At 37.3% G+C, this 17,284-nt stretch overlaps 1 protein-coding gene across 2 annotated transcripts in view; it reads right to left on the bottom strand.

The window, feature by feature from the left end:
- Nucleotides 1–2,402: 2,402 nt before the first annotated feature.
- The window catches only part of map2k6 (mitogen-activated protein kinase kinase 6), a 34,022-nt gene continuing 19,140 nt past the window's right edge, over nt 2,403–17,284 (bottom strand). For both annotated transcript variants that reach the window (XM_058406535.1, XM_058406534.1), the window contains exons 4-12: nt 16,256–16,369; nt 15,048–15,167; nt 13,702–13,818; nt 11,282–11,333; nt 7,857–7,984; nt 6,516–6,593; nt 4,786–4,925; nt 4,049–4,094; nt 2,403–3,863 (exon numbers count right to left, since the gene is read on the bottom strand). In XM_058406535.1, the coding sequence (XP_058262518.1) occupies nt 3,786–3,863; nt 4,049–4,094; nt 4,786–4,925; nt 6,516–6,593; nt 7,857–7,984; nt 11,282–11,333; nt 13,702–13,818; nt 15,048–15,167; nt 16,256–16,369 (873 nt within the window). In that variant the 3' untranslated portion in view covers nt 2,403–3,785. The remainder of the gene's footprint in view (nt 3,864–4,048; nt 4,095–4,785; nt 4,926–6,515; nt 6,594–7,856; nt 7,985–11,281; nt 11,334–13,701; nt 13,819–15,047; nt 15,168–16,255; nt 16,370–17,284) is intronic.

Raw genomic sequence — 17,284 nt, 5'->3', positions numbered from 1 at the left:
GGCCTGGGAATTCCTCCCCCCAAATATAGCAGCATTCCGACCAGCATGTGCTGCAGAGACGAGGGTTTCAGAGAGCAAGAAACCACCAGCGAAGCATCCAGACACACTTCTCAAACATGTAGCGTGGAGATTCCCAGCCCTGGTCATGGAGTTCACTTCCGTCCTGCATACGTTTGTGTGGAAAACACTAAAACGTGCCGGACAGAAGAGGTCGAGGGTTGAGAATTTATCTGCTGAAAGGTTTGATGAGGATGGGAATGGATGATTAAGTTGTGGCCTTCACACTCACCACATCTCAACCCTCTTAGAGCTCAATCTTAGACGTCAATCCTCACCATCATCATCCTCGGAATCTTTTAGAATAACTGTCCATCACTCCAGTACAGCTCCATAGACTTGCAGAATCAACTTACTGATTTTTTTTCTTTTTCCTTTACTTTGTCACAAGTCTGTATATTTGTACTCCTGCCTCAAACTGATTTTCACTCAAGTCTCCATCAGTGAGCAGTCGATAACCTCAAGACACTTCATTTTAGGACTATGATTCATTTCCTGGTTAAATAATTGACTGATTTGAACATATAGTTCACAATTATAGAAGGAAAATGACTTATAATCTCTCTCTCTCTCTCTCTTTGGTGTCACCCACATGAGGATGAGGAGTCTGGTTCCTCTCAAAGTTTCTTCCTCATATCGTCCTCAGCTTTTCCTTGCAACCATCACCTCTGGCTTTCTCATTAGGGACAAACTTGACAAAACTTGTATCCTGAATTTCTGTAGAGTTGTAAAGCTGCTTTGTGACAATGTCCGTTATAAGAAAGGAAAAACTCATCATGACTGTGTAAGCAGGATCATTTAGTGCTTTCTAAGTATAAGTTGTGGGTGTGGCCAGGATTTGTTTTCTTTTTTTTTTTTGCGCTCTGTCTACCCACTAGCTTCATATCCTCATTTATTACATCCATCTACCTCCTCTTTGCCTCCTGCCTGGCAGCTCCATGTCCCACATTCTCCTACCAATATAATATACGTCAATAAAAAGTCATTCAACCATAATTGAACTTATTTTAAGGTCATTTTACATCACTTTTGAACAGATATGCCACAACTTAAGCTTTAAACTGAGGTAAACTAGGATTTTTCCCCTTCTGGGAACGTTCCTTAAGTCCAAATGAACTTAAAAAGATATCTCTAGGCACTATGAGGTGAAGAATCTATAATAAGAAGATACCTAGATCTATTTTAGGCATCTCTGTAATCCAGTAAACAACATGCATATGTTTTGTGTTTCAGCATTATTAAAGTGTTATCTATGTCAAAAATATGATTTATGTAGTCTTAAATCGATACAAAGGCTAACGGCATTTACACATCGATTACGATTCACAGAGAATTTAATGCTTTTTGGTCGTTTGGTCTTTGATTTCATGCTGAAAAAGGGGGGAAAAAAAAAAAAAAACCCACACTGAAAAGAAAAAAGAAAAAAACCGTAGCCTGAGGGACGTGCAGGACTGAAAACACACTCGTAAACCCATTCACTGGTCAAAAAGACGCAGACAGAAAAAGGTAAACAAATACTTTGCAGGTGCACGTAGAAATCACAAAAATCACCCGAGCATGGAGAACAGAGCGCTGGCGCTTAGTAAGTGATTAGGTAATTATATAAATAACTAGTTTAAAACATTGTTTATTTCCTTTTTTGTTCAGTGGTCCAAATATCCAGAACACATGGCATTTCTGTAGCATTACAGTTCGGTTTAGCCACTTACATCTACAGGGGGAAAAAAGCAGCAACCCCCCCAAACAAATAATAATAATACACGGCATGTTCGATTCACTTCCTGCAGGTGAGTCGATTCAGAGTCGAATCACGAATCACAAATCACTTAGGTCAAAGCACGCTGGTGTCACCAGGAACCGAACCGAGATCACAGAGATTAGATGCTCTGGGACGGTTAGTGGTGTTATCTATCCATCTGTCTATCTATCTATCCATCTGTATATAATGTAATGTAATGTAATGTAATGTAATATATAAAATATATATCTGTATATCCATTTATCCATCCATCCACCCATCTATCTGTATATCCATTTATCCATCTATCCCTCTGTATATCCATTTATCCATCCATCTATCTGTATATCCAACCATCCACCTGTATATCCATCCATCTGCCTATCAATCTCATCTGAACAGGAGAAATGAATCACTTCAAGAAGGAAAACACACCAGAGTTTGATTTAATCCGAGTGAAAGCACCACGAGCCGCCTAAATTCAAGATCTGAAAGTACAGTAATATGACCATGTGCTCACTTACTGATCAGAGCAAGTCTTTAAGGCTAAAACAAAGCAGTAAAAAGATTTCCATTTAAACATGCATCACACGAAGCAGCGTGGGGGTTTTGTCATTTTTCTGTTTAATGTATTGTAGATCTTTTTTTTTCTATAAAGAGGCACAAATCAGGCTTCTGAGTCACGGTGAGACTTTCAGAGAAGTGTCAGCTACGTGTGTCCAAACTGTAATACAATATTCACACAGACACACACACACATACACACACTTTCCCACATGCTCACAAAAGCTCACATTCGCGCGCACACACACCTTAAAATTAAAAAGAAAAAATGTCAAGTTTTCAATGAGAAAAAAAACAGCAGTTACAATAAATACAGAAACTGCAAAACACCTCAAGACGGGTTAATACGCATGTTCTCATAAGGTGGGGATATTGTAATAATAATAATAATAATAATAATAATGATAATCGTCATGACAATAATAGTAATAATTTCCAGTTGAATTGCAGTTGAACACAGAGCGAGAACTCTCTTGATTGGCTCAGAACAGAGGACTAGATGAAGCAACAGACCAAAAAGATACCAATTCCCCAGATAACCTTAACACACACACACACACACACACTTCATGAAGGGTACTGCTGAATTTCTCAGTGAGCCAGATCATTTAAGCGAAGCTTTTCCCCCAAAAGATGTGCCACATTTTTGTTTTTGCTCTGTCCCACATCCCCGATTCTATCCGTCGATGGCCTCGTACAGGTGTGTTAGGAGGTGGGAGAGAGCAAAAATGTAGGCTAGGGTGACCAGATTAGAATTTTTAGGAAGATATTTTAATAGGAAATAACAGAAATATGACTTGCTGAAAAAGGTGTGTTGTAAAATAATCCAACGCTGACTCGGGATCAGTTTTGTGGGATAAACTACATGACCTTGCATATTCACGGCGCATTTAAAAACTGACACGAGGTCGGCTCTTGAAGGCTTTCTGAAGCGAGAAGCAATTAAAAGCTTCTCAGTGATTTTTGAATCCCACACATTTATATGACGTATAAATATATGCTGCTTTTTTTTCGTGTGTGTAGACGTAATAATGCTGTAAAATAAACTGGCATGGCAAATGTTTTCATACGGGAGAAAAATAAATCAGATCGGGACTCTAACACCCTCCTTTAATTAATGTGCACACACACACGCACACACACACACGTGCAGAACCCTGTCCCCTGCCTATCATCTGTGTGTTCCTAGGAAATGCCCCGCCCCCTTAGAATCAGTCTCCGCCCCTCCCTCTATCTCCATTCTCTCTCTCTCATTCTCATTCTCTCTCCCTCTCTATGAGCCCCCCCTGCACTCCTGCCTGAGGTGGGCGTGGCTTACAGGTGTCAGTCTTGCAATTGGGTGGTTGTTTTTGTTTTTTTTAATTTTTATTTCTTTTTTTCTGTGGAATTAGTCCCGCTTTGCCTCGCCGTCTCCAAGAAGAGGCGCTCAGTCGCCCAGGATGTTCTTCACGAAGCTGGCCACGTCTGTCTCTTTGGAGTCGTGGAGGGTGAAAAAGGGGTGTTGCTGCATAGAGAAAGTGATTAAAAAAAAAAAATCATTAAGTGACACCAAAAAGTGAAGGTTTTTTTCCCCTCCCAGTTGCACCATTGACTGCAGTGTCTGATGATGATGATGAATTGACTGATGATAAATGATACGAGACTGACCTCTAGTGGTCACGTTAAGAAAGTGCAGGTGTGAAAACTCACCATGAGTTCTGTGTAGTTTGGCCGTTCTTTGGAATTCTTCTTTAAGCTGAAACAAATGGGGGGGGAAATTAATTAAAATGGCTTAATTTTCTTTATAATGTGATCAGGCTCCACATTATATATACACATTTTAATTTGTTATAAGAAAAGAATTCATCTATAACAGCTGGAGAAGGTTACAAGGGATCAATATTTATTTTTAATTTTAAAAAATTTGGATTTAGTATATTGGATATTTTATATATATATATTGGATATAATATTAATTTCGTTCAATTAATATTATACCGTTAATATCTCCCTGCCCTAGTTTTTATAACCATGTAATGCTTGTAGTTTTTTTAAATAATTTCTATTACAGTCTTGCATTTATTAATTTATGATGACCGTGCCTGACCTAATTATAATAAAATCTGTTTAGATTAAAATGTGTTTTCTCCATAGGGCAGGAAAATGTGTTGAAATTCTCAGCCATGTAAAATCACATACTTTCCACAGGTTATAAATAAAAAAAATAAAAAAATAAATAATTAAATAAATAATTCGTAATGCATCAAAAAGAATGTAAAACATTAGCAAAAGAAAGGTCAGTATTTAATAATAAAAAATGAATAAATAAATAAATAAATAAATAAATAAATAAATAAAGATTAATGCAGGCATCTCTATTCTTAAAGGGGTTTTAATGGTTGGATTTTGTGCACACACACACACACACACACACACACAGCGCTCACCACTGTGTCGTGAAATCCACAAACTCGGGGGAGAAGCGGTCAGCAGGGAGCTGAGGGGACGGTTCCTCCACCACCTGCTTCAGCTGCTGGAACGGCGTTCCCCACGAGTCGTACGGGAAACGCAGGATGGCCAGCTCGATCTGAACACAACACAACAACCCTCTCGGTCAATACAAACAAATGATGCACAACATCAACAATCCACATACACTGCTGCATGCATTCTCAGGAAATAATCGCCGACAGGGTGAGGGTGATATGAAATCATTTCCCCAGATCACAGCAGAGTTTAATTCCTCTGATATCACAGCAATTTATAGTTCATTACAGACTGTTAATTATTTAACGCCACACCAACACTTTTTTTTATAATTTTTCACCCTGAGCTTATCATCGTTCTAATCCCTGCTCTTAATCCCGGCTAGACGAAGGTTTCTAGAAGTGGGGTTATAAAGCACGGCTCCCCCCTCCTCCTTAAAAATATCACCACCATATGATGTTAAATATATTAACATAAACAAACAATGGACCATAAAAGTTTGTGCAATTTATAATCACTGCATTTTTAAATAAAATGATTTAAAATTTTGTTTCTTTCCATGTTGTTTTCTCTCCTCTCTCTATTTATTCTACTTTCCAAAAAAGGCTAAAGGAATAATGCTATTTTAAAAAAAAATTAAATTAAATTAAAAATCTAATTCAAACAGAAGGAAATAAAAATGTGATGAGATTAAAATTCTAACCATGAAGAGTTTTCTCCAGCCACTTTTGTTTGATCCATCACTTTTTCTTTACGTTTTTTTTAATATTATACTCCTTCAAAACCTCTACAGACCTCCTCTCTATTTGACTTGGGTTTGATTAATCAAAACGCTCACAAGACAACATAAAAACCTGAGCTGGTTGAGTGCTCAGTACTGTAATAAATCAAAAAACAATATATTGCAGCACTGGGGTCTCATTTATTATTGTGTAAAAAGCTTCCACGTGCACTTCTTGCTTTCTACACAGAGATCAAGTTGTGTAAGGACGAGCGCACATGAGTGCACAGACTCCTGATCATATACGAGTAGAAACCGTATAATCATAAATCACTTGATCATGAAGAGTTTCTTTATGCTGCTTTCAGCATACATGAAGGAGAAATAGCTTCATTACATGGTGCAGATGGTGAGACGTGAAATATAGACGAATATGGTAGAAATGCACATTGCTGAAAATGATAAACGGGCTCATCGGTTGGTTTTCTTGATCTTTAGAAATAGAAAAATAGAAATAGCCTTTATTTGTCACATATACGTTACAGCACAGTGAAATTCTTTCTTCGCATATCCCATCCTTGGAGGTTGGGGTCAGAGCGCAGGGTCAGCCATGATACAGCACCCATGGAGCAGAGAGGGTTAAGGGCCTTGCTCAAGAGCCCCAACAGTACAATAAACGCTTTCCTCTACTTCATGTGACATTGTTGGTTCACCTACACCATGCAGTACTACAAAGCAGGCCACTGGGCTTTTTCAAAAGGAAGTTGTTTACCATATATGGTCATGCGGGGGCGTTTTCTTATGCAAATAAAGAAACCGCTATCTATGCATAAGCAGAGCGGTTTTAGAATGTGTGGGATTTTTTTTCTTCAACGTTCACAGCGTGTGTACACATGGGATATGCCTTCTTTTTATGTGCACAAATTTCAAACTGATGTAAACAAAAATAATCTAGAAGTTCAGACCCACCATGGTGATTCCTAAACTCCAGATATCAGACTTGACGTTGTAGCCCTTCTGATTGGTCTCCGGGTTTATCCGTTCCGGCTGTCAGAAACAGGATGAGAGAAACGGGGGGGGGGGGAGGGAGTGGGGAGGAAAACAGAGAGAGAGAGAGAGAGATATTATGGGAGGAAGTAGATGATGTCACTTCAGCATGAACAAATCTCTTCCTCAGACTACAAAGAGCTTCCCTTTTCATTCACAAAGCTGTCAAGCTCTCTCTCTCTCTCTCTCTCTCTCTCTCCCCCTCACACACAGTCCTGTATGAAGCTTCTATTCAGCACTACTTCATGTAGGCAGTCTTTTACCGTCAACTCATTAAAGGAGCATTTTGTCATTTTTAGAAGCCTCTGTCGTGCAAAAACACTGAAAACATTCACAAGCTTTTCCTCTTCCCTGAAACCAGACTCACGCTCTCTGTCCCAACTATAACACTCTTCTGAGTTGCATTTAAGGGGAGGAGAAAAAAGACGGTGGAGCGAATTTCTGGGCCAGAAAACGTGTCAACAGACACAAACAGAAACTAGCCAGATTCACTGAATGAAGATACAGTCAAATAAACATCATCAGTCAAAATAGGAAGAAAGTTCTCTCTCAGTACTCTGGTTATTAATTAGATACAAATCATAATGCGTGGGTTCCATCAGGGTTTGTTTAAAAATAAGTGGCAATATTATCTGAGCCATACTATTAAAAAAATAAACAAAAATAAATAACTAATAAAATAAAATATAGAATAAATAATTAAAAAATAAACAGTAAATAAGAACATTTATATTAAAAATTGACAAAAAGTAATTAGATACAAAAAAGGAGAAAATTCTTAGAAAATAAATTAAATTTAATATAAATAAGAGAAACTATATATTCAAAATTTACAAAAAAAACCCTACAAAGGAGGCAATTACTGTTAGAAAATAGACATAATATACATTTTAAAATTACTTGTAAATTTATAAATAAATAAAAATAAATTTAATTAAAATTTAATTTATAAATTAATAAATATAAATAATAATATAAATAAATAAATAATATAAATAATCAAAATAAATTTAGTGTATATTTGTAATGAAAGTAATAGGAAAAAAAACCCTGAGGGACAAAACTGTATTGAATTTCTGACTTTTTTCCTTTGACATGAACGTGCGTGATACGCAACACACAACAGAAGTGCTTTCAACCACACCACCATCATGGCCTTGGATATTTTGCATAATTTGGCAACAGAAGTTTCCAAGTCGGGTCCTAATATCCGACACTTGAACGTCACACACTGCTCCTTCATCAGGAAATTCCCAAACTTACCGCCATGTAGGGTTTGCAGCCAGCGTCCATAGTTTTGGCCACCGAGTCCACCAGGTAGCCGCTGATCCCAAAATCGCACATCTTCACCTGACCCTGCATGTTTATCAGCACGTTGGAGGGTTTCACGTCTAAACACACACAGGCACAAAAGAGCAAGACAGGAAGTCAGGAAAAGATTGAAAAATAACCCCTTGAGTACATTTTCCTATTATATAAAATCTTCATTAACAGTCCTTTTGTTTTTGCTATTAAACACAAGGTGCTGTGTATCACGAGAACCACCTGGAGTTAAAAAGCTTCAATTAAATGAAGTTTTGACAAAATCCAAGCTGCCCCAAGACACAGAGCTTTCCATGGAGCTTCAAAATGTTTCTATCACAACAGAACTGACTTTATCTGTATCAGTGTAAAGTGTGAGGTGGGCGTAAAAACCTTTCACAAATTTATTTATTTATTTCACAGTATTTATGGTAACGGAGTTTCAGGAGGAAGCTGCCTGGTGTTTACTGTAAAACTACACACATACACTACATTTTATACCGAGACCGATCTCTCTGCACTGCTTGAGCATGTTTTTGTCAACCAGGTGGCAAGAAAGCAGGCGATTATCCATTTTGAATTATTATTCCTATTATAATAATCCATAAAAATCTGTAGGCTGAATTAAAGGGCTATAGGCTGAATTAAACTTTTGTTTTGTTTTATTCTCTAAAAAGATTAGTGCAAAACGTCTCTGTGGTGTTTTTAAACCAATAGATTGTGTGTGTACATACACTATATTGCCAAAAGTATTCGCTCACCTGCCTTGACTCGCATATGAACTTAAGTGACATCCCATTCCTAATCCATAGGGTTCAATATGACGTCGGTCCACCCTTTGCAGCTATAACAGCTACAACTCTTCTGGGAAGGCTGTCCACAAGGTTTAGGAGTGTGTTTATGGGAATTTTTGATCATTCTTCCAGAAGCGCATTTGTGAGGTCACACACTGATGTTGGACGAGAAGGTCTGGCTCTCAGTCTCCGCTCTAATTCATCCCAAAGGTGTTCTATCGGGTTGAGGTCAGGACTCTGTGCAGGCCAGTCAAGTTCATCCACACCAGACTCTGTCATCCATGTCTTTATGGACCTTGCTTTGTGCACTGGTGCACAGTCATGTTGGAAGAGGAAGGGGCCAGCTCCAAACTGTTCCCACAAAGTTGGGAGCATGGAATTGTCCAAAATGTCTTGGTATGCTGAAGCATTCAGAGTTCCTTTCACTGGAACTAAGGGGCCAAGCCCAGCTCCTGAAAAACAACCCCACACCATAATCCCCCCTCCACCAAACTTTACACTTGGCACAATGCAGTCAGACAAGTACCGTTCTCCTGGCAACCGCCAAACCCAGACTCGTCCATCAGATTGCCAGATGGAGAAGCGCGATTCGTCACTCCAGAGAACGCGTCTCCACTGCTCTAGAGTCCAGTGGCGGCGTGCTTTACACCACTGCATCCGACGCTTTGCATTGCACTTGGTGATGTATGGCTTGGATGCAGCTGCTCGGCCATGGAAACCCATTCCATGAAGCTCTCTGCGCACTGTTCTTGAGCTAATCTGAAGGCCACATGAAGTTTGGAGGTCTGTAGCGATTGACTCTGCAGAAAGTTGGCGACCTCTTCACACTATGCGCCTCAGCATCCGCTGACCCCGCTCCGTCAGTTTACGTGGCCTACCACCTCGTGGCTGAGTTGCTGTCGTTCCCAAACACTTCCACATTCTTATAATACAGCTGACAGTTGACTGTGGAATATTTAGGAGCGAGGAAATTTCACGACTGGATTTGTTGCACAGGTGGCATCCTATCACAGTTCCACGCTGGAATTCACTGAGCTCCTGAGAGCGACCCATTCTTTCACAAATGTTTGTAAAAACAGTCTGCATGCCTAGGTGCTTGATTTTATACACCTGTGGCCATGGAAGTGATTGGAACACCTGATTCTGATTATTTGGATGGGTGAGCGAATACTTTTGGCAATATAGTGTATATATATATATATATATATATATATATATATATATATATATATATATATATATATATATATATATATATATATATGTACACACACACTGTATATAAAGAATTATGCTGATTTGTCCAATTCCTTATGAGCTTGAGAATGAATGAGAACTATGAAAGAAATTTTCTAAAATAAATTCCTCAACGGTCAATGCATTATGTATCTTAAGCTGCTTAAAAGTCTACACTTCAACTTGATTATTTCATTTCAAATCCATTGTGGTGGTGTCGATCGTGACGCTGTGGAAATACTTATGGTTCTGTTTGTGTTTGTTTAAGGCAGGGGCGTCCAATCTTATCCACAGAAGAGCCGTGTGTATGTGTGGGTGCAGGTTTTCGTTCCAATCACGCAGGAGCCACACCTGATTAATCCGTTGATCTTGGCTTTCAGTAGACTCAGGCGTGGCTTCTGCTTAGAACTGGACTGGAAACCTGCACCTTCATCGGATGAGATCGGACACCTTGGTCTAAGACTAGCCGACTGATCCAATTTCAACACGCAACATGCTCTATTTACCGTGACCGAAAGCAAGAAGCATCTTTCAAGAGGGAAAATCTAGAGAGATTATGATCGGGAGGAAGGAGGCGGGGCTTTTTCAAGGAACACCTACGCAACCTGTCAATCATTCCGGGGTCACTGGTTCGAATGTCATTTTCTGCAGAAATGGATCCTTATTCAGAGCGAAAAATCCAAAACGCGTTTAAAAATCTATCCAATCTTCATCATATTTCTGATTTATCTGCAGCTAAATGAAAACTGTATGTTTTTATTTTAAACACCATCGTTAGGCTTACATTTTATAAAATATTTCATCTTGAATATAAGAAACGTTAGGTATTATCATTAAGCGTAACTTAATGATATAATTCGCTTAAAAGAAGAGGTCAAAAAACAGCTCTATAAATGGATGTATAATTTTTTATAATATAATAATTGCACACTTCATATCAGCTACACATCAGTTTCAGTAATATTCAGAATATGATAAGATATATATACATTTTTGTTTGGCTAATATTTATGTTTAGGGTCATACACTTGCTTTCCTTGATTTTTAAAAGAAATATTTTAATTGATATTTTTTTTATTATTCCAATTTAAACTGTAAGTATTGGTTCATTATACAGAAAATGTGTATGGAAGCATCAGAAATTGTCACTGACCTTAAACTATGGGCACGTTATTAACTAGTAGTTATGCTGTTGGGCATAAATTATCTTAAAACCTATGTCACATTTGATTAGAATACGGGACATGGCAGGAAACAGGAAACTAGACACATCTAACTGCATGCTGGAGCTGGATTTCACGTGCAGGAAGAAAGAGGAGGAAAAAAGGAAAAAAAAAGACTAGTGTCGTCTCTCACCTCGGTGGATCACGGACAGTTTGCTGTGCAGGTGTTCCAGAGCTTTCACAATCTGCAAGAGGAAACAAGATTCAGTGCAACAGATACATTCATTTCCTGACTGCGGAGGGCAGTAATTGTGGCTAATGGACACGGCTGTGTGCAGGAGTGAGGAATGGAAACAGAGGAAGTCCATTTGTCGTTTGGACAAGAAAGCAGGAAATATCTTATTTCTACGGACTCATCTGTGCCAAATATGTACTTCCACTGTTAGATGAAAAGCATGAAAAGGAAAAAAAAAAAGAAATTAAATAAATAAACACACAATTCTTGAGTGATCTCTAATGGCATATGTATATATATATATATATATATATATATATAAATAATAATAATAAAAATAATATATATAAAGTATATCATGAAATACAAAACTATTCAGCAAATATAATGAGAAAAAAATGTAAAAAATAATTAGTCTTTTTAACAGAAGGAATATTAGTATCACTAAGACATTTCATAAACACTGATTCTTCCAATCCATTTGTAATTAATTTATTTTACAAAAATCACCATCACAATGTCTCCTAAAATAAGTACTGTGATCTCATTTATCACTACACTAATATTATATCATCCTCCTGCCCTGCCCTAATCCCTAGATATACAGAAAGGGAAAATCAGTAAGGGCAATTTGGGACGCGTCCAATCCATCTTCCTGTCCATCTCTGCTACAGTCTTCTCTTATTACCCAACACAGCCGCAGTCTCCGCTCTGCCATCCGAGCGCTCCAGACAAGCTGTTTTTATTCTCACTTACTGATACATAAGGTTATGTAATACAGAAAAGTGAACACTTATTATGAGGCTTTTTTTTTTTTTTTTTTTAACAAAAAGATCCGATTTCAAGCTGAAGCGATGACTAAAAGCGCACGTAGCATCCTACGTTTATTTACTCTAGAAGATTAATGTACAAGAGTCTTGAGGTCTATGCAATGAATTTTCATTCTGCTCCAATGCACAAATGCATCTGTGATGGAAATAATATTAAAAAAAATAAATAAATAAATGCAATATTGCATACTGAGTATACTATCATTTTATGATGGAAATTTTTATTTTTATGATTAATGTTTAATGAAAAAAATATTACTAAAAAATAAATAAATTAATATAATTATTATATTATAATAACTTTTACATTAAACATTTGCTTTCTTTAATAGTTCCAACAATTTATCCACAATTGTTTTTTTTGTTTTTTTGTTTTTTTAAGAAACCCAGAATATTTTGCCTGTGCATGCCGCTTTACGATGAAAGCTGCCTCAAGGCGATACCAACGATACTCAACAGGAGCGGTGTTATGGTAGATGTGTTAAAATGTTATGACTACGCCTTCACTCTTTGGACGGAGCGAGCCGAAATAAACCACAATGGCGCTCAGTATCAAATCCCGTATCTCAAAGCGTCAGTATGATTCCTTGAACTGCAGACAGACCTTCTGGTGGAAATGAAAGAAAAATATACTCTAAAAATATACACTACACAAATATACTAATAACAGTGACGATTATTCATGAGAAACAACAAACTGGAAAAGCTGTTTATGTTTATAAACCAAAAAGAAAAAGAAATGAGAAACCACACCGTTTCATTTGTAGCTTCCAAACCAGGCAGTATTTTATTTAGTTATTTCCTCATTAGGAAGACGGAAAAATGAAAATGCAATTGAAAGGAGTGCTCTTGCTTTCTTTTTAATACGCCATCGATTTTGGCAGCCGGTGTACGTATACTACCGTGCCAAAAAGTACAAATGCAAATGCAGGTTTCTGAATCTAAATCTGCACGTAAAAATCCCCGGTGTGTGTATAAAGAAAAATACAACTACTGATATTTTGTTCTAATGATAATTCTCTAATTATGATCTGTCTTCCATTAAAGTCTGTTTAGAAAACGCTTTCATCTCCTTGAGGCGTAGGTTAAGGGACTTGCCGCCCAAAAAAGGGGGGACTAACTCAAACTCAATCTTCTGATCAGTAATCAGAAGCTCTAAGCGCTGGGCCACCACAACCGCATGCTGCAAATACATTCAAAAACATTTGTGCTTACTGCAGAGGAAAAAATAATAGTATGGTTAATTTTTTTAAATCGTGAAACTGCTTGTTCAGCAAGTGCCTGAGTCACGAGGGGAAGTCGAAGACAAAAGCTTAATAACAACATGACAGAAAAGTGGCATAGGGCTGACGTAACTTGGCACAACATGACATGATGGGACCCGACATAACTAGCTTCACGTACTTTTATTTATTTACATATTTATTTATTTTTAGACCCTTTAGTAAATGTTTAGTGGACTAAAACAAAATGTCTATAGCGACACCAAGCGTGTATAAGTAGCGTGACTAACACAATCCTGAGACGGTTGCTATGTCCGACACTCACCGAAACGGCCGTCTTGCCCAGGATGTCCTCCGGGATGGTCATACCCTTCTCCTGGACCTGCTTGTAAAACTTATCCAGTGAAGTGTCCATTAGCTCCATACAGATCCACACGTCGCCCTGGCAACATGGAATTCATCCAATCAGAAGAGGGAGGCAAAAATACACGAGCATATTGTAACGCGAGATTCTTGCAAGATATCGACATTTTAAATGGACTTTAAACTCACCAAGTCGATGCTTATAACACGGATCTGTTTTTTTGTAAACTATTTCATAACATTTTTTTTTTTTTTTTTTTTAACATCCTACATGGCAAATATGTGATGACATTTAAAATATATTTTATGCTTAGGGTTTTATAGTATTATATTATAATTATTGAGGAATTTATTGTTCATTAATGAAACAGAAATAGCCTTTATTTGTCACAAATACATTAAAGCACAGTGAAATTCTTTGTTCACATATCCCATCCTTGGAGGTTGGGGTCAGAGTGCAGGGTCAGCCATGATACAGTGCCCATAGAGCAGAGAGGGTTAGGGACATTGCTCAAGGGTCCCAACAGTGGCAACTTGGCACTATAACCACTTGAGCCACCACAATTTATTTATTTATTTATTTATTTATATTTATGAAATATTTCTAATTCTCCAAAGCAAAATATGAATTATTATATCATTACACTACACTACATTCGGCTAATTATTTTATTTTGTCGTCGTTTTTCTATCTTATAATCATGTAAATAGGATATTATCCTTACTGAATTCATATTTTTTGTAGGGTCACAAACAATTCTTGAAAAAAATAAGAAAAAATGTAGTGCAATTTCTTTCTTCAAATAGTCCTGGCGAATTAATCGTGCTACTTTTTGAAAACAAAGGCATGAAATATTCTAAAATAATATTGATAGAGAGTTCGAGAAACAGGACATAGTGCACACAGTGAAAAAATAATAATTAAATAATTGAAAGAACTGCTGCTTTAGTTTTATTTCTCAGATCTAGAACACTAAGCTAGGTTGCTGTCATCATTTCTAGATCAATAAGATTTGCTTAAAAGCAGCTCGCCAATTCACAATCCATTTCACAAAGAAAGAAACCTTTAATACACAAATCAGTACTGAAACTACCAGAACATGTGAAACCGTTTCCTGTGGATGGGTTTCCCCGTCATCACGCATCACACAGTTCAGGCCCAAAGTATTTACTATTCGTAAACACACCATTTCTGTGAAAACTACACTACCTCGAGTATGAAATCATTTTTCTCTCCAAACGCGTTACAGTTCAAAGGTCTGCTTTGTCATATTTAGAGTGTGTGTTTAACTTGACGGTTGTAGCTACCTCTCTGAACAGCGCTCCATAGAAAGTGACTGTGAAAAAGCAGTCCACCGTCCTCATCGAAATATCCAGATCCATCAGCAGACGCTTCTGCTCCTGGCTGTTCACCGTCGCCCGGATTCTCTATTAAAAGGGGAAAGAAAAATAAAAAAAAATAAACAAACAATCGCATGAAATTATGCGATTAAACAATTATGATCAAATTACCTAATTAAGATTAGAGCTTCACAATTCACTGTTTTAAATCATGAAAAATAATTGATTTAAACTGAGCAACAAAACCAGCTCTGTCCTAAACCATGAGTTCATATAAAATATTTTCTATTATACTATATTTCTATAATTCTTTTTTATATTTCATAAACTGAGCATTTTATACATACATTTTACATACATGTATAAATACACCTATTAGGCATAACATTATGACCACTGAGAGGTGAAGTGAATAACACTGTTGATCTCCTCATCATGGCACCTGTTAGTGGGTGGGATATATTAGGCAGCAAGTCAACATTTTGTCCTCAAAGTTGATGTGTTAGAAGCAGGAAAAATGGACAAGTGTAAGGATTTTGACAAAGGGCCAAATTGTGATGGCTAAACCACTGGATCAGAGAATCTCCAAAACTGCAGCTCTGGTGAGGTGTTCCCGGTCTGCAGTGGTCAGTATCTATCAAAAGTGGTCCAAGGAAGGAACAGTGGGGAACCGGAGACAGACTCATGGACGGTGTGATCTGATCCAACAGATGAGCTACTGCTGCTCAAATTGCTGAAGAAGTTAATGCTGGTTCTGATAGAAAGGTGTCAGAATACACAGTGGTCATAATGTTAAGCCTGATCAGTTTATATATATATATATATATGTTATATGTATGTATGTATGTATATATATATATATGTATATATATATATATATATATATATATATATATATATATATATATATATATATATATATGTTATATGTATGTATGTATGTATATATGTATGTATATATGTGTGTGTATATATATATATATATATATATATATATATATATATATATATATATGTTATATGTATGTATGTATGTATATATATATATATAGTTATATGTATGTATGTATATATATATATATATATATATATATATATATATAGAAGCAGTGTGTGTTTAATAATGTACCTCGTCAGTCATAAGCTTACACATTCAACATTAATGCATCTCTAACCTTTACAGCCATGATTATGCCACTGGGCACGTGCTTCATCTTGTCCACCACTCCATACGCCCCCCTGCCCAGCTCTCCGATCGGCTCCAGATCATCTGCCTTCACCTCAAAATTCTACACACAAACACACACATACGATTAAAGTAGCACTTCAGCACCAAGTGATTCATTCTATCACAGTGACTCAATGAATCCAGGATATGCATAAAAAGATCATCACACAGGAGGCAGAAAATAGATAAGGGATATTCTGGGTGTTTTTTAAAGATATTAATCAAGAGGAAAAGTGTGCTTGTTCCAGCAGTGGCTTCAGTAGTGGTGGGTGGTGAAAGAGCTCATGCTTGTTCCTGCCTGCTGCTACTTGCTCTAACTGGTTAACACCAGAAAGAGCTCCGAACCTGAAGGCCACAAAACACAGCCTTCGGTAATCCGAGACCCTTTCAGTCCCCCTCATAAAATCCAACCTGCCTTTATCAGACAACCACCATTACAGCGACTTTGTTAAATTGTCATCTCACACACACACACACACACACACACACACACACAAAAAGCCACCGCCTCTGCCAATGGAAAATTCCACTTACTTGACGGGTTTAAATAAATATTTTTACAGCTCAGGAGGCAGTAAAGCACATTCCTGACTGCCTGCAATCAGGAGGATTCAATTGAGCTATAAAGTGCGCTGGGCCGTTCTTCAGGGCTCTGGGGGCGATTAATTGAGCTAAGCTTTTATAAGTGGTCCATCAGAACCTTACATCACCGTATATACAAGAACGCAAGATATGAATATGTTCCTACATGTCCTGGGTTTGTTAAATGTCATAGCAGAAGAATTTAAGATGAGAGGATTTAACATTCTCAGGAACACTCTGTGTTTATCTATGCACATGAGTGTAAAGGAAAATAATAAAAATAATAATAATAATAATAAACATGTTACCCTTGGCAAACTCTTGGGGAAATTATGCAAATTAGGAAATCGAGCGCCGTGTCCTCACAGCATGTCTACACACTGCGTAATAATCA

This window comes from Hemibagrus wyckioides, linkage group LG13 (assembly GCF_019097595.1).
Source record: "Hemibagrus wyckioides isolate EC202008001 linkage group LG13, SWU_Hwy_1.0, whole genome shotgun sequence".
NCBI lineage: Eukaryota > Metazoa > Chordata > Actinopteri > Siluriformes > Bagridae > Hemibagrus > Hemibagrus wyckioides.
The sequence above is the reverse complement of the archived record's forward strand: the minus strand, read 5'-3'. Positions and strand labels throughout refer to the sequence as shown.